Source organism: Dermacentor silvarum, chromosome 2, assembly GCF_013339745.2.
Source record: "Dermacentor silvarum isolate Dsil-2018 chromosome 2, BIME_Dsil_1.4, whole genome shotgun sequence".
Classification (NCBI taxonomy): domain Eukaryota; kingdom Metazoa; phylum Arthropoda; class Arachnida; order Ixodida; family Ixodidae; genus Dermacentor; species Dermacentor silvarum.
The window spans coordinates 15457907-15480251 of NC_051155.1; the positions used below are offsets into that span (position 1 = coordinate 15457907).

Consider the following 22345-nt stretch of genomic DNA (forward strand, 5'->3'; position numbering starts at 1 on the left):
GAAAACCTCGGAAACGGCGGTGGTGGGTTCGCCTGGCTTTGCAAAAGCGCGAGAAGTTGGGTCACGCGACTCCGTTGGCTTCGTTGCCGCGCCTCCGGTCGCGCGACGTTGAATACTATCGCGAGTATTGCTGACAGTACGTTTTAGTACTTCTCTTGTCGTAGAGCAAGGGGTGGTTCTTGATCGCGTCGATCAGCATTGCAGCCTACACTTTTGGTGCCATGTTCAATGTTACGACCGGAAGTTTACATGCTAGTGTAGCTTCCGGTCGAGCAGAACGACTTTCCGCTTCGCCATGGCGAAAAAATCGGTCCGAGACCAATTTGGTTCGCCGCCTGTTTTTCTGCCTGTTTTGCCGCCTAGGCGGGCGGATTTTTGCAAGATTTTGCCGCTTCCGCCAGCTTCGAGACCAAGTTCCTACGCGAACGCGGCCTAACCGGCACCTGAAGGGAAGCGGCGGAAATGTATACCGGAAATTTCGACCACCTGGGGACTTTAACGTGCACCTAAATCTAAGCAAACGGGCCTCGAGCATTTTCGCCTTCATCTAAAATGCGGCAGCCGCATTTGTTGCTTCATTTGTTGCGCATTTGTTGTTTCAGAATGCGGCCGCCACATTCGCGCCCAAAACCTCACAGAGTGTCAAGGCCTTGACAAACACCGTGACAGTTTTTTTCCATATGCAGACATGATTCGCTGTAAATTACCAACCCAAACCGAAGCGCCCAGGAATGAAAGTGTGAAAGTAGCACCGGTTTCTTGAAATATGTCAGCGCGAAGCGACGAGAGCAAAGGGTGGGTTAGTGGGGGGGGGGGGGGGGTGCAAAAAATTTCGGGGGGGGTTTGAACCCCCCCAACCCCCCCCCCCCCCTTGGCTACGCCACTGGCTACCGCGACACTGAGCGGAAGAACAACGCATGGGAAGCTATACGAAAGCAGTGCGGTCTCGCCACAGGTAAGCTGCATTTCACATTCATTTTTAGTTATAGCGGACAGTTGTCGCAGTGTAGCTTGTCCAATTATTGTCGCCCTTTTTTCTGCGTTAGTTGACCAGTGCCTGAAATTATGGAAGAGGCTGCGAGACCGTTTCAACCGAGAAAGAAAGTTAATCGAGCAGACGAAGAGGAGCGGGTCCGGGTATGTAGCCAAGCGCACGTGGGAGTTCCTCTCCGCAATGGAATTTTACAAGGACTGCGGGCGTATGAGACCGTGAGTACTTTAGTGAATACTTTGGGAGTACTTTTGCCACATTTCTCGGTCGCTGCGCGAATGTTACTTACGATCAAGAACCCATTGCCCTTTCGCAGCCTTTTAGCTAGAGGTCGAAGTTTGCGGTGCTTATTTCTGAGAAAATTACGCGGATTTTTTTTTTTTCACTTACAAAACTTTGCCGTTTACCGGCTGTTATTTTATCCCAATTACCCGATATTTGTAGTTTATTTTGCGTCTTGTGAATGATAGAGCATTTTAAAGGGACCCTCGATTTCGTCCTTCAATTTCTTTTTTTCTACATTTTTTTTTTTTTTTGGGGGGGGGGGGGGGAGGCGCGTTGATGTTTTTGCGATACAGAACACAGGGAACCCTATTTATATAACTTACATCTGCGAATTCTGGCCTACAGCTTTGAAGAAGGTGGCTGATTTTGTCGTCAACGACACTACTGAAACGCGACGGCTATCTCTGCGTGTCTCGACACAATCAGTACACGGCTGAGGTAATGAGCAGTGACAGGATTTTTGTTTTATTGCTTGCGCTAGAACGCGTCATATTCTGACAACTGTTAAACAGTTGCATTGCTTCATCTAGAGGTCGTGTGTCGCGCAGTAAGCTTTAATTTTATTGTGTCAGAATAACGCCTTTATAACAATGAAATTATCAGGTAAGAACTGTATTGATATGTGACTTTTAGACATTCAGATGTTTTTATGCTGCTTACGTGCCGATAACATTGGAATTCGAGTTGTCTGCTTTTGTGAAAGCACACTCTTGGCAAGCGTGCTCGCAAATATTTCTAAAGCTTTCTGAATATTTTGAGCTGCTCCTATGACACGATAGTCTATTGACATGCCATTCATGGCAACCACCCATACCAGCACAATGCATTTGTATGAGTCAAAAGACTATCATATTGCAGTCCCTTGAAGTGTCTGTGACGCGCCAGTTTTACCTGCCCTCAAATGAAGGGTGGGGGAGATATTAAACCTGCGCTGTGGCTCAGAGTAAATGGTTGAAATGCTGACCAGACCACGACATTCAACAATGTTTCTACCTTTCTGGCCCGAATTTTCCTTATTTAGAACCGTATCGAACGTGCGTGCTTCACAAGAAGGAGCGACCAGCCAGGACAGCACGGCGGAGGAGCTGCTGAATACCATGTGCGGCACCGCCAGTGTGTCTCCGTTGCCCTCTGAGGACAGCTTCGACCAGGAGCAAGCAGGCCAAGCGGACCAGTACAGCGTTGAACTGGTTTCTCTATAGGCTGATCGACGCACTTGTGTTGGGACAGTGCCTTCAAGTGTTCCGAAAAAGCGCAAAAAGAATGATGATTTTGACCAGCAGCTTCTGAACCACCTAAAGGAAAAAATGACAGAAAATGAGGCATTTGGCCTTTCTATTGGTTTGACATTGGACAGGCTGGCCAAGCAAGTCGCAGCTAAGTGCAAAGCACGGTTAATGGAGGTAATTGCAGAGTTTGACATTTAATCTCTTAAAAATATGCAGCAGCTACCTTCATTGATCCTGTTAACTCATGTTAAAAAAAACGGGACAGCAGTACGTAGTTCTTTTTCTTGTACAATGAGTCTGCAGAAGCACTGTACCATAATTTTTATCCCGTTGCATTTATCAAGAAGCGCGAGAATGCTGTTGTTTACCAAGAGCGTAGTTGCAGCTGTATTGACGTTTGCATTTCTACCCTAAATTTAAGCAAGTGTTCATGTGCCTTCAGATTTCATTCAAATCAATTTTTTATAGTAGCATAATTGATTACTTTCCCATTTGTTATGAAACGTAGCCATGCTGCTTTCATCCCATCAATCTATATGTTGTTTTCTTTGATGGCAGCCTGAATCAGATTACATTTTTTTTTGAAAGTTCACTTGCAGTATCTGTGCATATACTGTGCAGCTTAAGCTAGCGGGTGAAAGTACCTTTGTATACTCACATGTGCTAGTAAAGCAAAGTGCAATCCATACTTCCTTACACTTGGTTGCAACAGCGTGTTGCATTTAAAAGGAATATATTTGTTTGGCTCGGAAGTACCAGAGCCATTGTAGGCAGGTCTTTTGTACATTTCCTTTGTAAATTTGTGTTCTGAACTAGCGTGAGTGAGATCACACTTCTTATTTGTGTGCAGCTTGTGTTCTTACTATACGATAAGGCTGCATCATCATGTTGGATTTAAAAGAGTGTACTATGTGCCTTGAAGTGATATATCTGTGATAGCAATTTTTAAACATATTTTTACTCATGTGTACCTGCTAGGGTAATTCACAATACATTTTGACGCTCATATGTGCAGGTGTAGCTATTTTCCTTGCACTTGGCTGCAGCCGCATGCGGTATTTTAAATAGTACAATGCTCATTGTGCCTTGAAGTGACAAATATATTCTAGTAACGTCTTTTTACACATGCTTTGTACGGAACTAACGCAATTCAGATCACTTTTATATATTCGCAAGTGTACTTTGCTTGCATTTTTATATGCAAGGCTGCATGTTGTAAAGAGTGCAATACATATATGTGTCTGTGTTTTCAAGTGACAAAGCTATTCTAGTCAGGGTTTTAATACATTTCCTTTTTACATGTTTTGTACTGAACGAACACGATTAAGATTATTTTTACATACTCTCGTGTGCAGTTTGCTCGTATTCTCCTGTATAAGGCTGCAGTGTCATGTTGGATCTAAAGGAGGGCAACATGTTTAGAATGACAAAAAGTAGAGCTAGTCATCAGAGATTCATCGCAGCAAAAGATGAGGCGGGGCAGACACAGGCACAAGAGAAAACGACTGAACGTCGTACATGTCTTTACACGGCGTTTGATCTGTCGTTTTCTCTTGTGTCTGTGTCTGCACGCCCAACCTTTTTCTTCGATGAGGGCAGTATATTGCTCTTTTGGCCTTGGAATGAGGAGCCTATCCTAGTCAGGTTATTTTGTCGATTTGTTTTGAAAAGTGTGGTGCAGCATGAGCCCAATTTAGATTGTTTGCACTCGCAGTTTCTATTTTATCACCCATTGCTTTACGATTACCTACCTGTCTGAAAACTTGCTACGAGTATTTTGTTAATGCTATATATGGAAACTAAGCCTTGTCATGTGCTGTGCACACCACCAGTCATTCCACTGTTGTAATGCTTAAAAATCAATAAAGATGAAGCCTACAGTCTTCGAAGTTTATTTATTTTAAAGATACTGTATATGTTTGAGCAAGTAAACCAAGCAGTTGGGGTTACTAGATACATATCTTTACACAGCAGCAATGTACACTAAAACATAAAAGAACACAAGATCGGCCAGAATATAAAAGTGATTTAGCAGCGCTAAAGCAATAAAAGTAAACATCACGAAAGCACACAATACAGATACAAATTAACGTTGTCACATACTATTATTGCAACTGTTGACAGCCTCGTGCAAGATATATACCAAATGGAGGCAAAACAACAATAGCACAGGTGCAGAAAACATCCAGGAGTCACTCAGTTCCGCCTAATCACTTTAACCTGCCATGGCACAGAGCCTGCTGCAGACAAGAAGTAATTTGAAATGTCATCTCTGAGTGACATGGCTGTAGGAGAAGATCGATTACTGCTAGACACTGCAGTCGCTCCAACCGGTGTGATGGCATGCCTCCAATACCCATCCTGTATTTCCTCGCCACACACTGTGTCGCCATAGCCTGCAGGACAGTACGCCGAATCTACCATCAAGAAGTTGTGCAAGCACACTGCTGCCTTCACCATGTCAGTGAGCAGTTCAGGCTGTCCCGTGACAGTGCCTAGAAAAGCCCTCCACCGCGACACGAGGATTCCAAATGCGTTCTCCACGCACCTTCTCGCCCTTGATAGACGATAATTAAAAATTCTTTTCCTTTCGTCCAACTGCCTTCCTGGGTACGGACGCATTAGATATGTGCGCAACGGAAATGCTGCGTCACCTACCATAAAAACTGGCCACCCATTGACTGCTGTAGGGAGCTCCAAACTTCCATGCTCAAAAACTTCTCTAATAGAGCTGTCATTAAAGAAAGCACCATCTGAAGTCCTTCCTTGGGCCCCGACTTCGACAAGAGTAAACCGGTAGTCTGCATCAGCCACGGCAAGCAGAACAATGGAGTAGAAGCCTTTATAGTTGAAATAATCTGACCCGCTGTTATCAGGGCACTGAATTGCAAAGTGCTTGCCATCTATGCTTCCGACTACATTTGGAAAATTCCACTTTGAGCTATATGCCCGGCGAATTTTGTCCCAATCAGCACCTGCTGGGGGCTTCAGGACGAGCGGCGATAGGCAGTCCCATATCGCCGGTAGCGTTTCTTTTAAAATTCCAGCAACCGTTGTAGCGTGCATACAGTAGCTCATTGCGATGTCTTGCATTGAGGCACCTGTTGCCAGAAACCTGGAAAATCACCAATAGTAAAATAAGTTCACAAAATATGTGATGAAAACTTTCTCGAATGTTTAGCTACAATAATCACTTCAACGCCTTATGCATTAAAATTTATAAAACTTCAATAAAAGGGAACAGTGCGCAATAAAAAAGATTACAGATAGGAATTGCTATGCTCAGGTGGCGTCAGAACAATGAACTCACCTCAAAGTCACTGCCAGCCTTTCCGCAGGGCGTATCGGTCTCCTGTGGTTAGGCGCATGCAGTATTCTCTCGTACACTAAGCTCAACAGGTGATCGAACTTCGCCTTGGTCATTCTGCGAAAGCAAGTGTTTTGTGTGAGTCACAATGTTTACATTTATCGCCCCCAACCTTCCACTGCGGGGTATAATGGTAGCCGTAGTAGAGGGCTCCGCATTAATTTCGAGCATATGCATTACAGCGCATGCATTAAAACGCAATCCACGTGGGCGTTTTTTTTTTATTTCGCCACCACCGAAATGCGGCCTCCACGACCGGGAGCAGAACGCATCGGAGCCATGTGCAAACCTGCCGACACGATTTTTTTTAGCGCTTCCCGTGTTATAACAATGACACTTTTCAACACACATGCAGGTCACAAAGAAAGGCCCATCGCGGATAATGCAGACAGGTGTTAAACAAACAGTATTATCCCTTACCTGAAATACTTAAAGTGGTACTCAGGGTCCACTTGGCGGAGCTCCTGCACCAGCTGGTGGTAGTCGCCGAGTTGAGGGCGCTTGTCAAAAAGCTCTCTTATGTACATGGTCCGCTTCCGTTTTTTGCGTAGCCGACGCACTAGCAATATGAGTGCGATATTCTGGCTGTGAGGGCGAGTTAACGTCATGCCGTAAATGCAGTCAAACAGCGCACAGAGCGAGAAAAAGCGCGCGCAAACTCGGACGGCGCGGGCACATTCTGTCACAAAGCGAGAATGCGCATGCGCCATGGAAACAGCTTATCGCGCGGCCGTGATGTAGCACTCCCAGACACAGAGATGGCGCTAGCAGCGCGCGTTGCGCGCGCTGAACTGTAGAGGAGGCAAATTTTGCACAGGCTGGCGTGGCTGGCGTAGCGTATCCGACTTCGCCTGCCGCGGCCTGGCGCGCCGAAAACGCCGGACTATATCTTGGCCTTTAGCGCCGAGAAAGGAAACTCCGGTAACGCACTCGTGTAGAGCGCCCGCATTGAAATGCGCAATGCTTGAGGCGTTAGCTCCGGATACTTAAGAATGGTGAAATCGACAATCTCGGCAATCGCTACGTCGATTTTGATGGCGTTTTTCGCATTTAAAATAAATTGTAAAATCAAGTATGGGCTTGAAGCAGATGTAGATTTAATGTCGGCGCTGTTTTTCGAGAGAGTCTCGAAAATTGGAAAGTATCAAGTTTACAACTCTGCGACATAGCAATACTAAACGATATCGCAATTTTGTAATGTGCACCTAATAACACGTCCAAAGCAGACAAAATAGTTTGCAGATTTTCTTCATGTAGCGCAAAATCACACGGACGTAGAAGAAGAACGGAGACACACACAGGCGCCTGTGTGTGTCTCCGTTCTTCTTCTACGTCCGTGTGCTTTTGCGCTACATGAAGAAAATCTGCAAACATGTTATACCAACAAGCCCAAATGTCTTCACTGACAGACAAAATAGATGCAGTATACGCGGCTCTGAAAGATACCGCTAATTATCGAACGTGATTTTTTTTTTCAAAGCCCTTATAAACGTTGTGAGAAGTGCACGTGGACTGCAAACTTGCTTCTAAAGGAAATTTGCTCGCCTTAAGCGCTCCAATCTAGGTAGACGCTGGCATAAGACCCTCCCCGCCGCCATGCGTCGGCTGTAATATGACTGCACTGATCATGAGCTGCGGATCAACCGTGCTCGGTCCTGGTAACTGCAATATCGGTCTTGGTGTAGTTACCAATTGGTTAACTTAGCGCTTCTATGTAAGTGACAAATATTCCAAGTAAATATACAAAGTAAATATACAAATATTCAAAACATTTCAAATATGTCGCAAATAAACTTCGCAGTATTAAAATTTCCGGAACGCTTACTATAATATGTGGTACACATCTAAAATCGCCGTGCTGTGGTTGCAAATAATTGGGCAAAACGAGCACGCCTAGATGAAATACATCATATGCTGTTCTCCCCCCAAAGTGTCAATCATTATTTAAACCACCAATTTTACCTATAGGTTTTGAGTATATATAGGTATTTAATTTGAAAGAGCGATGAAGTGAACGATTCAGTCTCACAACTTCGGAGTAGACGACGGTGAAAAGCGTTGTAAGGAATTGATGAACTTGCGATACTATAGTTTTTTACTATTTGGTTGAACAGCTGACAGCGGAATTGTGATGCAGCTCAATGTGAAGATTTCGGTAGGAGCGAAAAACCGTCAAATAACGCGCTGGCGTGGAGGTTGAACTAGCATCATGCGAAAAACGCCGATTGTGACAGCCTGCAGAAAACCGCACAGGTAAAAACTCGAGCGATCTTCTGCCACAAAAATATATCATCGGACTCACCTATTCATCTATCTGAAACTAACGCTCACTCTAAATTTGCGCAGCTGCTCAGCGTAGCCACACGTTTTTTCTGTTACCCGCCACGGTAGCTAAGTGGCTATAGCATCGCGCTGCTGAGCTCGAGATCACGGGTACGACAGGATCGAAACGCAACAACGATCGTGTACTTAGATTGATGTGTATCTTAAAGATCCGAGGTGGTCAGAATTAATCCGGAGTCTCCACCTACGGTCTGCTTCATAGTTTAGGCACGTACAACCCTTGGATTTACTTTTCAGTTTTTCTGCATTCTCAATTAACATGGTTAAAGGCATTAGGTCTTGCATGTATGCTGCCTTCAATCTAGCACATTTTTTTACGTTTGCTTCATGTTTTTTTTCTTCGTGAAATACGTATAGATGCTACGACTGGACGTACAGTGCTACGACACATGTGCAGCTAATGGAAATGTGCACCTTACAGGATGGTAAAATGACAGACCAAAGGAAAGGCAGTGCATGTACATGTTTTTAAGTACAGGCTGTGCGGCCAGTATGGGTGCTAGATATTTAACAACCGTATAAAGCAGCGGAAAGAACTGAAATGCATATTTTGTACATATATCTCGATAAGGATCCGCACAGATATCTTCGAGACGTTTCAACAAAACGTTTTCTAGCCGTCCGAGCAAGATAATGCAACACACCTTAACAAGACGCCTTCAAGCCGTCCTTCGCAAGACGTCTTCAAGACGTACATATAAAGACGTTTTGTAGCCGTCTTGAATAGTTGTAGACGTTATAGTTTATTTTGGCTGGTCCAAGACGGCTACAAAACGTCTTGTGTTCAGTGGGACAGTTGTCTAATACACTCGTCTTCGTCATGCAGGTTGGTAACCATTGGACTCTATTTACAAAAAAAAAACCAGCAACTACTTTTTGGTACAGCTTCCGAGCCCCCAGTGTTGCCTTGCTACTTGTATCGAGTGCTTTCATGTTGTTCGGTCCCTATTACTGATGTGCGGTGACATTGAGAGCAACCCTGGCCCCGACAAGCTAGACGTAATCCTCGGCGAACTAAAAAAATGTCACAGTTTCGCCCTAAGGGCGAAGCAATGAATACAGTAGAAAAGGTGACCACATAAAATAAGACGTAGCTGCAGCAACCACAGCAATCCAGGTCCCTTCCCTCTTGGATACCACTGGCTGCCCACGGAAGTTTGCTCTGTAATACAACAGTGAAGAAAAAAGTGGGTAAGCCACGTACGCTTGATTTACAATAAAAATGTGCAATTCGGTATTTCAAATCGCAAAATATGTGCCGTTTTTTTACCTCAGTCACATTTACTTTATAAATTTAAGCAATACTTTCTGTCAAAATCTTGTGCTGTTCAAAATTATGTTCAAAATTATGTTGCAGATATGATATGAAAAAGCTACTGTAGAGTGAAATTAAACTGGCAAATGGTTTAATCCACACACGAATTGCAGTAGGTCATTAGCAGTTAGATGGTTTGCAAGCAAATCTCTAGCAAGAGTACGTTACTTTTGTTAGCCTGGCAATCAAGGCCGGCAACTGATCCTTCCGAGTGTCTCTTACAATATCACTACGGTATTGTACCACATGCCAATAAAACCATTCTCTTCCTAAAGGGACTCTGAAACATTTTAACTAATTATAGAATGGCCGCAGCAGGCCTTGTGGTTCCGTGAAAGAGCTGCATAGGAATTAAAAAGAGACAGTCAACAAAACAGTCAGCGTCTGGCTTGCAACCATGGGACTTACCTTCACTAGACAAAAAAAATGTCATAGTTTCGCCCTAAGGGCGAAGCAATGAATGCGATAGCAACACAGCAATGTCATACGAAGTAAGGTGAGCGGCTTTGGTAGCAATATGAATTGTAGTAAACATGAGCTGATTAAGTAAGCAGGTGTGCTGCGGCGTAAGTAGACCGACATGAAGAGAGACTCGATGACCACGAGAAGGCGCGTGTGAAACGGTGGTGTTGATGAGAAGCGCTTCCCGTGGGCAGCGCGCGTGCGAAGGGACACACCTGTAGCGCTGCACTGCCGATCCGGGCAGCATTACATGTGTAGCGTGCGTTGGAAAATGTGACCCGACTATTACTAACTGAATGAACAAGCGCGGTGTGAGCGCGCACAAACAAACATGAAGAGATCACACTGAATGACTGCAGACAACGACTGTCAAAACGCTGGCAGCAAGCATACGCCGCTGCGGGCGAAGGTACGTGCGGTCTATCGCTTCAACTGGAACTGAGCCGCGAATGCACGGCTCATAAGGTCAGAGCCGTGTGGAGATAAGAGACGGTGCGGCGAGCGACGAGCGCGGTTGTTGGCAGAAGTGCGCCCCCCCCCCCCCCCCCCCCCGCTTCCTCCGGCGCTGGCTTCCCGCTTCCTTGCTCGCGCGCGGGAGAGATAAGAGACCGTGCGGCCGAGCGACGAGCGCGGTTGTTGGCGCAGTAGAAGTGCCCCCCCCCCCCCCGCTCCCTCCGGCGCTGGCTTCCCGCGCTTCGTTGCTTGCGCGTGGGGGATTGAGTGCGTTCGCTCTCCGTGATAGCGTGCGTCGCAGCACGCTTGCGCTCGGGCATACGGCGCGCGGTGAAGATTTTATCTATACGGAACCTCACGGCGACGCCGACGGCAGAAATCCGGTTGAAGTGTCCATATAATTGCTATCGCAATAAAAGATGTCTGCTGGCCAGACTGAACTGATAAATGAAGTGCAAGAGCTTAAGGGTCAACTGCTCTCAAGGGACCAGAAAATGACGAGTCTGACTACGCGTCTCAGCGCCTTAGAAACTCACTGCGAAAGTCTGTCTACACTCCGCAGTGATCTAGAGACGATTCAAACCACTTCAGCTGCAAGGACTCGTTTAGTTAGTGTGCTAGAGGCGCGTCTAGATGACGCGGAAAATCGCTCTCGGCGAAACAACTTACTTTTCTATGGTTTACCCGATACTAACCTCACCGAAACGTATTAGCAAACAGGAGACTTAATCATTCGCCACTGCTCTGACCACCTAGACACCCAGTTAAGCCCTAACGACACTCTAAAGACAGGAAACGCCCGATTATCGTTAAGTTTACATCCTTTCAAACTAAAGAATCAATTCTTTCTAAAGGTCCAAAATTCAAAGGTACCGACTACAGCGTCGGTGAAGACTTTTCGCGCCGCGTTCAACACTGCCGGAAACAACTTGTCGCGTTTGCGAGGGCGAAGTCTGTGCCTTTTTCCCTGAGATTTAAAACTTTGCATATTGGCCCAAAACGTTACGTATTTGATGAAATTACAGCATGTCTAAAAGAAATATCTTAACAATCAACTCATCCTTGCCGTTCATCGCGCTATCCCCCGCCTCGCGCCAACGTTTCGCTATCAGTAATCTTTACCAACATTCGCAGCTTCCTGTCGAAACGCGATATCGTATCAAACCTTGTAACTTTGTCAGGCAGCAACCTACTTATATTAACCGAAACGTGGCTGAACAAGAATATCACCGACTCAGAAATTCTGTTTGACCTGCCTAATTTTCATCTTTTTCGCGCCGATCGCAAAGATTCTCGCGGGGGAGGAGTTCTAATTGCAGTCAGCGAACAATTGTCTTGTTCTGCCATTAATGTCGCGTCAGACTTAGAAATGTTGTGGGTTATGTGTAGCACTTCACCACTGAGCCTATTAATCGGTGTGTGTTATAGGCCGCCTCACAAAAGTCCTGACTTTCCCCGCAAACTTCAGAATGCTCTAAATCAACTAGTTTCGAAGCACCCTAAAGCACACGTCCTACTATTCGGGGATTTCAATTACCCCAATATCGACTGGAGTAATCAACCTCAGCCCATAGTTAGTCAAGAAGAGCCGAATGACTTCATTGACGTTTGTCTTAATTTAACTTGAGCCAAGTTGTATCCGAACCGACACGCGTCGCAGAGGAAGCAGCTAACACTCTGGAGCTCATACTGACCACTCATCCAGACAACGTTAATTTCATTACATGTCTCCGAGAAATCAGCGACCATAAAGTAATTCATGCCAATTTTAACTTCTCACCTGATGTAAAACAACCTTCCCAGAAATCTATTAGGCTCTACGATAAGGGAAACTACGAAGCAAACAACTCTGAACTGACGAACTTTCTGTCGGTCTTTGAAACGACCTATCTTTCCAGAAGTGTAAATGAGAACTGGACTCTTATCAAACATAAAATTATCGAACTAACGAATAAATACATCCCGTCAAGCAGTTTTCGAAAGAGTAATCAGAAACCCTGGTTCACAAAGACACTAAAAAGGCTCGAAAACGAGAAAGAACGCGCATTTCGCACAGCTAAGCGCCACGCAAACCTACACGCGTGGGAAAAGTATTATGAAGCTGAGCACGCATACTTGGCCGCGACTGGAAGTGCTAAGCGCTCATTTTACGAAGTAAAGCTACCAAAAATGATAGCCGATAACCCTAAGAAATTCGGGAAGGTGATAAACCCGAAGGAAGCGCGCGCTGTCAGCCTTACCAACGATGTTGGTGAAATCATGACTGATACCGACTGTGCAGACACCTTTGACACTGCCTTTTCATCTGTTTTTACCGATGAATCCGAAGTACCATGTTTTACATTATCGCCTATTATTACTACAACCATGCAAGCCATAACGTTCAGCAGTAATGTGATTTCGCGCATAATAGATAAAATAAAAAATTCATCTGCCGCTGGCATAGATTACATTAATTCAAAAATTTTGAAAAACGCTAACCTAACCTGTTCCAGTATTTTCTGTTTATTGTTTTCACAATCACTCTCTGAAGAATCTATTCCAGGCGACTGGAAAGTGGGGAATGTCGTTCCCGTCCACAAAACAGGTAATACTGATTCACCTCTTAATTATCGGCCCATTTCATTAACAAGTATACCCTGCAAAATCATGGAACATGTCATTTACTCCCAAATCATGCAATTCTTAGATTCCAATAATTTCTTCCATCCGTCACAGCATGGTTTTCGTAAGGGTTTTTCGTGCGAGACTCAACTAGCCAATTTTCTTCATGACATTTTCGCCAACCTTGATATTAATCTACAAACTGACGCTATCTTCCTAGACTTCGCTAAGGCGTTTGATAAAGTATACCTCACCAACGCCTGCTTCTTAAACTTTCCCAGTTGAACCTACATCCAAACATCATCGCATGGATTAACGAATTCCTGAGGCATCGCTCTCAGTCTGTTTTCATTAATAACCAACCATCAAACCCGCTCCCAGTCACCTCCGGCGTCCCGCAGGGTTCTGTCCTCGGTCCCTTGTTATTCCTCGTTTACATTAACGACTTACCCCAGCGCGTATCTTGTCATATCCGCTTGTTCGCTGATGATTGCGTTATTTATCGTTCAGTAACTAGCCCTTCTGACCAAGAATCCCTTCAGGCAAACCTAAACCACGTGCTAAATTGGTGTTCGCAGTGGATGATGACACTCAACCCTAACAAATGTAAGTACATGTCTTTTCACCGCCGTCGCAACCCTTTTGTCTTCGAATATACCGTTTCTAACTCCCCTGTTGACCTCGTCCAGTCTTACAAATACTTAGGTATCACCATTTCTCATTATTTATCTTGGCGTCAGCACGTGACTAACCTGATATCATCGGCTAATAAAACACTAGGTTTCTTAAAGCGTCACCTGTGGGATGCCCCTCAACACGTTAGACTACAAGCATACATCTTCCTCATCAGAACTAAACTGGAATACGCATCGGCCATCTGGAACCCTCATCAAGCATATTTAACAAATGCCATCGAAGCGGTGCAAAACCGGGCTACCAGATGTATTCGCTCTTCATACTCATACGACGTTAGCATATCATCTCTCAAATCGCAATCAGGTTTGTGTAATCTTTCTGCTCGCCGTCGCATTGCCAGTGTTGTTTTGTACCACAACTTCTTTTATTCGCCCCTAAGACAAGAACCATACATCTGCGCACCCCCGCCCCGCAGCTCCCATCGCATCGGTCACCCTCTGCAAGTTTTGCGTCCACGAGCCCGTACCTTCATGAACTCATTTTTTCCACGAACAGCAACCGACTGGAACCCCACCATATCGCTGCCGTAACCTGTCCATCGACATTTTCGACTGCTGTAAACGCCTGCATCTTGTAAACCCCACCCCTTGTGTAACACCCCAATAGGGGTCTTTAAGGAAAATAGAGTGATGAGTGATGTGATGAGTGATGTGATGAGTGGTACGAAAATAAGAAGCGGCAGCGCATTGGAGTGGATTACAGCTGCGCCGCAATCCACTCCAATCGCGCCAGGGCCACTCTCTCCAGCACCTTGCAGGCCGCAGAGGTGAGGGAGACCGGCCTGTACGAAGACAGTGCTGTGGCAGGCTTCCGAGGCTTCAGGATCGGCGCTACCACTGCTGCTCGCCAGCTCTCTGGTATGTCTCCTGTGCTCCAGATGTCGTTGAAGAACTCCGGGAGCCGTTGACGACCGGCCTCCTCCAGATTCCGCAGCATCTGGAACGTGATGCCATCAGCTCCAGGCGTGCTCCGGCGCTTGGTCCTGCTGAGTGCTGCTTCCAGCTCGTGAATCCGGATGGACTCGCTACACAGCTCCTGGATCTGTGCAGCCACCCATGCTGGATGATGGCAGGACTCAGGATATGGCAGAGCAGCAGCCGGTGGTGGTGTGGCCAGCACGGCAGGTATTCTGGCGGCAAACCGATCTGCCAAGAGCTCGGCCAGGGCAGCAGCGCTCATTCCAAGGTGCACGGCAACTGACAGCACCTGACGTGTGGCTTGTGGAACCATCAGCAGGCACTTCAGCAGGCGCCACACACGGGGACCATCCTGGGTGCGGCTTATAGAAGAGCAGACACCCTCCCAGCTCTGGCGCCGGCGTCTCCGTGCATGGCGTCTGCAAACGGCATCCACGCGGCGGTACCTGGTCCAAAGCTCCGAGCGGGCAGTGCGCAGTGCCTGGCGCTCCACCCGGCGCCGTTCCGCTCGCAGGGCCAGGTGCCTCAGGTCTGGAACCGGCTGGCCCACCTGTGCTGTCGTGGTGACAGTTGCGGCCCTGGCGCTGTCGACCACCAGCTGGAGGAAGTCTCCGCCGGAGGTGTCCTGATGGCAAAGTCGTCTGAAGGCCCGCCAGTCCACGATGTGGCACTCCCGACTCCTAGGTGTCTTGCCTTGGAATGGAGAGGCAGGTGGTCAGACCCCCAGGTGTCCGGGAGTGGTGCCCAGGAGTACCGATAGCCCTCTCTGGCCACGCTGATGTCAATGGCCGAGCGGACTGCCCGGCCAGAGCGTCGAGGAACGTAGGTAGACTGGTGTTCAGGATCTGCAGGCCCAGCTGCTGGAGAACGTCCTGCAGCTCCTTCCCTCGTGGGCAGCACCGTCTACTGCCCCAGGCCGTGTGATGGGCGTTGACGTCCCCGCAAAGTAGGAACTCCCTCCCCAGACGGTGGGCCAGCTGCCGCAGGCATGCAGGATCCCACGGCTGGCCCGGCCTGATGTAGACGGAGGCCACTGTGGTGTCGGTACCCTCGAGGCGCACTCGAACAGCACAGCACTCGAGGGGGCCGCTGACAAGGTCTGCCACGCTCACCTCCACCTGAAGGAGTTCCCTCTTCACGTACACAGCGCAACGAGGTGCGCCCTGCTTATGGCTGTCGTCTAGGCAAGTCACTGCATGGCAATCCGCCCGTGCATAGGAGGTTCGGCTGCTGTAACCCACATAGCCAGGGAGGCGCAGTTCCTCAGCAGCTACGTACACCTCCTGCAGAGCGAGCACATCGTACTCGCTCTGCAGGAGATGTAGGGAGAGGTCCGCACGTCGCCGCCGCAGGGAGTTAGTGTTCCACTGGAGGACACTGGGGCGGCGATGACCATTCCTCACCCTATGCGAATCAGTCATGGTGGTTGGCTGTGGTCTGGGCTGCCACTGCCTGCAGGCAGATGGCTCTCAGTGGATGTTCAGCAGGCAGCAAAGAGCTGACTGCTTGCATGGTCAGCAGGAGATTGGCCACCAGCTGGTCCACCGTAGTCTGGGCCATGGGGGCATCTGGCGGCGTGGTAGTGGAGGGCTCAGCAGTCTCTGGCACCCGGAGGCGGGAGGCTCGCGGGGTTGGTACTGGGCGCCGCGAGGGAGCGGGGGCACCCCTCACCACACCCGCGAACTATCGCGCCGGCAGAACCAGCGGCTCGCGCTTCTGCTGGTTCGGCGGTTCCATCGGCTCCCGTCTATTTTGTCCAAAACGGTAGGTTTTTCCGATTCTCGCTTTCCAAATTGTATGCGGGGTTGCTTTTGAACATCCAGGGACCTAATTCGACGCGCGGGTTGGGCTAAAAGCCGGGTTTTTCCTTTATTTTTGGCCTATTAGAACCGCTGGCCCTCGGGCCGGGAAGCCAACATGGCCGCTCGGCTCATACCCTTTTAGGATGACCGAGCGCCGCCTTTCTCACAGCGTTCTCCTTGCTGTGGGCGGGTCTCCCCCCTCGGGGGGGGGGGGGGGGGGGGGGGGGCCGCCCGCGGCCGGTTTGTCTCACGCCGCGACGATTGCTGATGCCGCCGCGGGCCTTTCTGGAGGCGCATCCGGATCCCTCGATGCCTCGATGCCGGCTGCCGCGGTTGGGTACCCGGCGGTCCCCGACCGTCTCGGGGCCCTCTGGGCCGACATGGCGGCCCACCAGTCGCGCATCGAGGAGGTTTTGTTCGAGGATAAAACCAAAACTTCAAATCCGGTGCGCGCACAGATCATCACCGAGGTTAACTCGATGATGATGATAATATGTGCGGAATTTCAGGCTGCGGGGGCGGGACGAGAGGGCGCGTTGCAGGAGCTGCGCCACCAACTGGCGGAGGCCCGACGGGAGGCTGCGGACCTGCGTGTTCGCGTCGCGATGGGCGCCGCCGCGTCCGGGCCGCCTCGGTCCTACGCGGACGTCGTCGCTGGCGGTCGCGGCGCGGACGTCGCGGGGCCGGCCTCTGGTGCTCCGCCCGGGTTCCGCGCGGCGCCTCGTGGCTTCGGCGGCGTTGCGGCGGGCCCGGCGGACGACGCGGGACCTCCCGGACATCTGGCGTTTCTCACGCCCATCGGTGAGTCGCGCGATCTATCCGAGGACGTTCTCGCCGTCCTCAAAACTAACGTGGACCCCGCGGCGGCCGGAATCGGCGAGGTCGATCTCCGGTCGACGCGTCTCGGGGTCACCGTTGTCGCTAGGGATCGCGATACAATAATGAATCTCAAGCAGGCCATCGACGCTTGCCCGGTCACGCGAGCGTCGATGATGGTGCGCGTGCCGGAGAAGCGCAGGCCGCACGTCAGGCTGGTCGGGGTGGACCCCGAGGTGTCGGCCGCGAATCTGATCTCGGCCATCAACGGCCGCAATCCCAGTCTCGAGTTGGACACCGCGACGGCAAAAGTTAAAAGCACATTTAAAGAACGAGGTGGTAATAATTCCCATATTCTCGAGCTTTCGCCACCGGACTTCAAAAAAGTAATGACCCGTGGAAAAGTATGTGTCGGCTGGACGTCGGCCCGCGTCGTGGAGGACATCCACGTGCCCCTCTGCACGCAGTGCGCGACGTACGGTCACACGCGTCGATTCTGTCCCGTTCGGAGCGACCCTGCTCGCTCCGTGTGCACGAAGTGTGCCGAGCACCATCTGGCGCAGGAGTGCACGGTTCGCTTCGGGGACGCGGCGGTGTGCTGTGCGCCGTGTAGGGGCGCGGGCCTCGAGGCGTCGGGCCACCCGGCGGGTTATTACACCTGCCCCGCCTTGCTGCAGAGGGTCGCCCGCCTCCGAGCTCGCACGGACTATGGCGGCTAAACACTTCCCGTCCCGCCGCGTTCGCGCAGTGTCGCGGCGCGGCGGGCTCATGTTTTATTGCGATAGCAATTATATGGACACTCAAAAGCAGATTTCTGCCGTCGGCGTCGCCGTCGCCGTCGCCGTGAGGTTCCGTATGACGTCAATGGAGATGAAATCGTCGCCGATGATAAGTGGTTCTTGAGGGAAAGGTTGGCGCTATCTTCTGCAGCCCTTGAGGGAGCACGGCTCAGCGCCAGCGTCGCCGGTGGTAAGTGGTTCTTGAGGGAAAGGGAAAGGTTGGCGCTATCTTCTGCAGCCCTTGAGGGAGCACGGCTCATGATAAGTGGTTCTTGAGGGAAAGGGAAAGGTTGGCGCTATCAGAGCCGAACGCTGTATGTGCGAGTGAAAGGGCGCGAGGGGCGCGCGCTTTCACGGGGAGTGAACGCACGGTGGAGAACAAACGCGCGTCCTGCGCCGTGCTCGCTTAAGGGCTGCAGAAGTAAGCGTCTCTTTCCTCCTTTACAATCACCATATATGTAGAGCAAACGCGCCTTCTTCCGACGCGCGAGAGGCCGTGGGGGAGGGGGAGGGAAGGGAGGCGACGTTTAGCTGCGGCACCAAGTGCCTATTTATATCAGAGGCTCCGGCAACAGTCACCAACGCCGCACGCATTTTGAGCGAACGCGGGCAAAACGCCGACGGCGTCGACAATAATTCTGCGTGTTGCCGGTGCTGCTGCATGTCCAAGTTTATACAGCTGATAAACCTAATATCATTACTCCGTATAGCTCTCTACAAATTTGCTATCGCAATTGATGCTTCGCAATTCAGGGGAAACTGCGACAACTTTTTTCTCTCTTCTTTCTCACGCGAGTCGGCGCGAGGGAGACGCGCCGGCTCGCGTTCCTTCTTTCACTTTCCTTTGGCTCATCTTTTCTTTACACTGCCCCATCTCTTTTCCTTTTTGTTTTGCCGGCCTCCGTGTTTGCTTGGTGCGGCTGCCCTCTGTCGCTGTGTGGTCCGGCGCGAGCATTTCTTTTGTTGTTGCGAGCTTGGCGCGGCAGGTTGGCTTCCCGGGACGTGGCGCGACTTGGCGCTCTTGTGCGACGGCGCGTATCGGTGTGTTCCTCGCGTGCCGCGGTCTCACTTCGTTCGGTCGTTGCAGTCTCGGTTCGGCTCGCGCTCTCCTCTTGTCGGCGCGCGCGCGGTGGTCGGGGGCAGCGGCGCGGCCATAGAATAAAGACCAACTGCGCGGCCTATCGGCGTGGCCCGCGCTCTCGCCGGCCGCCGCGCGTGCTGTTTCCGGCAGATGGCGCCGTGTGGGTCTCGCGCGTAAAGCCCAGTAAAACCCCTTGATGTTAGAAAGTAGCGACACTCTCCCCCGCGCGCGCGCTTTCCTCCTCAATTCTCCTCGGATTTCTCCCCCTCACCGGGCCGGCGCGGCGCTGAACCCTCCAGTGGCTCGCTGCAGCCGCATTAGAATCAATGCGCGCGCTTGTTTATTCGACCCTTTGAAGCGTTGTATGGGAATTTATCCCTTGTGAAACTGTCATGACGAAAGTACGTTTCCGATAGGACGTCGTGACATTTTTTTAGGACGCTTCGATAAATACAAGCGGAAGCGCTCCGAAAAAATGAGTACCAAGCAGTGGCTGAGCTGTTCACCTCTACGTCGCCACTTGGGTTGTCCGTAACGCGGAGGTGTATTGGGTGCATACAATATAAACAGCGTAGAGTATAAACGAGAATTTGGTTCACAATCTTCGCTCTTAAAATGCTCAGAGAAGGTAACCAAGAAGAAATGTGATAGTTTACTTAAAGTGAATTCGCCAAAATGAGTGGGCCAAAAGCCTTTGTACCAATGCCACTGTGCAAAATACGTGCTGTGTTTGCGAAACAGCCAACATAGAACTTTACACACGCGCCTGTATTCCGTCACTATGAAACGACGAGAAATTACATTCCATCACCTCTGGGAGTAACCTAAGTCTCTCTCAAAAAAAAAAGTCTGATTGCTTACACGGAAACTGCTAAGACTGGCACTTGATAATTAACTTACAGACTTCAAGATGGCAAGTTTATCAGAATTGAGGGAGATTATCAGAAGCGCGTGGCTTGTACTTAATGAGCATGCGCGAATAATACATAATACCACTTATCTACCTATATATTGCGGCTCATGCCTTCGCAACATAAGGTACTATCGGCCAAGAAAGTAAACGGACCACGGCTCCGGCGGCCGGAGCGGCTGCCTGGCCACAACGGGGCGCTGCTGTCTCGCTCCGCGCGCTGGGGTCGAGAGTGCCGTGGGTGACGTTCAGCTTCTCCCTCACTCTCGCGCTGTGTCTTGTCACGCTTGACAAAATGTCTAGTGCGTCGTCCAGTTGCTCTGCGGTATTCAACCCATTGCGCTGACGCACAGTAGCCGACGGCCGCAGGGAATCGAACTCCGGCACTGTGAAAAAACGAAGACCTGCTCTGTTCTCTGTTTTGTTTTTGCCTATATTGACCTTACCTTTCATACTAGTGTTTGTCGCCTACGTCCCTTGTTGCTCGAGTTTAGGCAACATTGCGCAAGGCGCCGGCTGACACGCGCTCTTTCACGCCTGCGAGATAAAGGCACGTTCGCGTTAGCGGCACGGCGACTTGCCGTGCACCGTTTGACGTTCTCAGGCTGACGTGCGCGGTCTGTTGTGCTCGCGCCCGCCAAGGTTTCCTTGCCGTACAGAGAATGGATCCAAGATCCATTTTTGCGACGTTCTCCGGCTGCCGCACGCCGACGTGATCAATCAGCGACGCAGTAATGGTGGCCGTAGCTACGTCGGCTTGCCCCCGGCTTGACTCCCGCGGCGACGGCGCCGTCCGATTTTCGCACCGTGGCTTTCTCCGTGCGCGCTCGCTACATCGTTTGGGAGATTCCAATAGGGAGATTACTGAAAACTGTACGCGATTACAGGTTTCTCTACGGCAAGACTAAGCCAGAATACAAGGACACGGAATTTAAAACCAGCAGAAGGGAAGTGCTGACGACGAGAGATGCGCTCAAAATCTTGCCTTCCCACCTTGGTGCAGCGAGTTAGCGAGGTTAGATGGTGTCACCTGTTTTGCGCACCGGCAAAGCTTGCCGTGCACTTTGAACACCTCCGTGCGGCCGTCGGCTACTGCGCGAAAGCGCCATGGGTTGAATACCGGCTATGCGCGGTCCCCTTCATCGCGACCGCCAGCAGCAGAGCAACTGGACGACGCACTAGACATTTTATCAAGCGTGACAAGACACAGCGCGAGAGTGAGGGAGAAGCTGAACGTCACCCACGGCACTCTCGACCCCAGCGCGCGGAGCGAGACAGCAGCGCCCCGTTGTGGCCAGGCAGCCGCTCCGTCCACCGGTGCCGTGGTCCGTTTACTTTCTTGGCCGATAGTACGTAAAGAAAAATGCTCGCAGTATTGAAAGTTTGCAAAGATACAATAAGCACGCAATAAGAGTAAAATAGTTCCTTGGCTTCACAAGTATCAGGCGCAAGGATCACATGCACACACACACACGCGCGCGCGCGCACACACACACATACACGCACACACGCACGCACATACACACGCACACAACTACAAAATATGAGTTACAGGCATTAACTCACAAATAACATACATTTGAAAACTAACGCACGCGCGAAAACACAAAAAGCTTTGTCACGGCTCGAAGAATCAACAAAAATTTCAGCCGACTTACTTTAAGAAAAAAACTATATGCACAGCTATCGGTGCTCTGTATTGAACTGAACGAAGAGTCCGGCTATGCGAAGAGCATTAAAATCTCCATGCAACTTCATCCACAAATATGAGGAAAGCTGCAACATTCACCTCGCAAAGAACGGCGTGCTTAGAAGGGGCGAAATCCCTTTTCCCGATGTTATGGAGCCACTGCTTCCGACGCTCGACATTCCGTTCACCTCGGGAGATATAAAATAAGGCTTGCCCTTTCTCTGACCTGCTGCTGCATTGAAACGCGCAGCAGCAAGGCATTTTCACTGAGAACGAAGCTCAGATTCCTACGAAAGGAGGGAAAAACTTGGGAAACACACGTTCGGAGCGGCAGGGCGACCACCACTTGGACTGCTCATGGCGAGCGGGAGAAACTAAAGGCGCGCGAAAGCAAGTTCCGCGCAGTTTTCGTGATGTCAGGGTCACCTGACGGGGTAGTCTCGCGCGCCGCAGCCATTCAGCGTGTGTAAGTGGTTCTTGAGGGAAAGGGAAAGGTTGGCGCTATCAGCGTGGCGGATGCGCTGCCTCCGCGAAAGAGGGGGAGAAAAGGAGGAGGTTGACCGTGTCGGCGAGGGTGTTGCGGCGTAGATCAAAGCGTGTCGCTA

General features: G+C 50.0%; 1 protein-coding gene across 1 annotated transcript; it reads right to left on the bottom strand.

Annotated features, from left to right (window-relative positions):
• Positions 1-4425: 4425 nt before the first annotated feature.
• On the bottom strand, positions 4426-6517 carry LOC125942910 (uncharacterized). The gene is made up of 3 exons (XM_049661166.1): positions 6293-6517; positions 5816-5929; positions 4426-5620 (listed from the first exon to the last, which is right to left on the bottom strand). Exons 1-3 carry the CDS (start codon positions 6478-6480, stop codon positions 4702-4704), a joined length of 1221 nt encoding a protein of 406 aa, XP_049517123.1. The 5' UTR covers positions 6481-6517; the 3' UTR covers positions 4426-4701.
• Positions 6518-22345: the final 15828 nt, after the last annotated feature.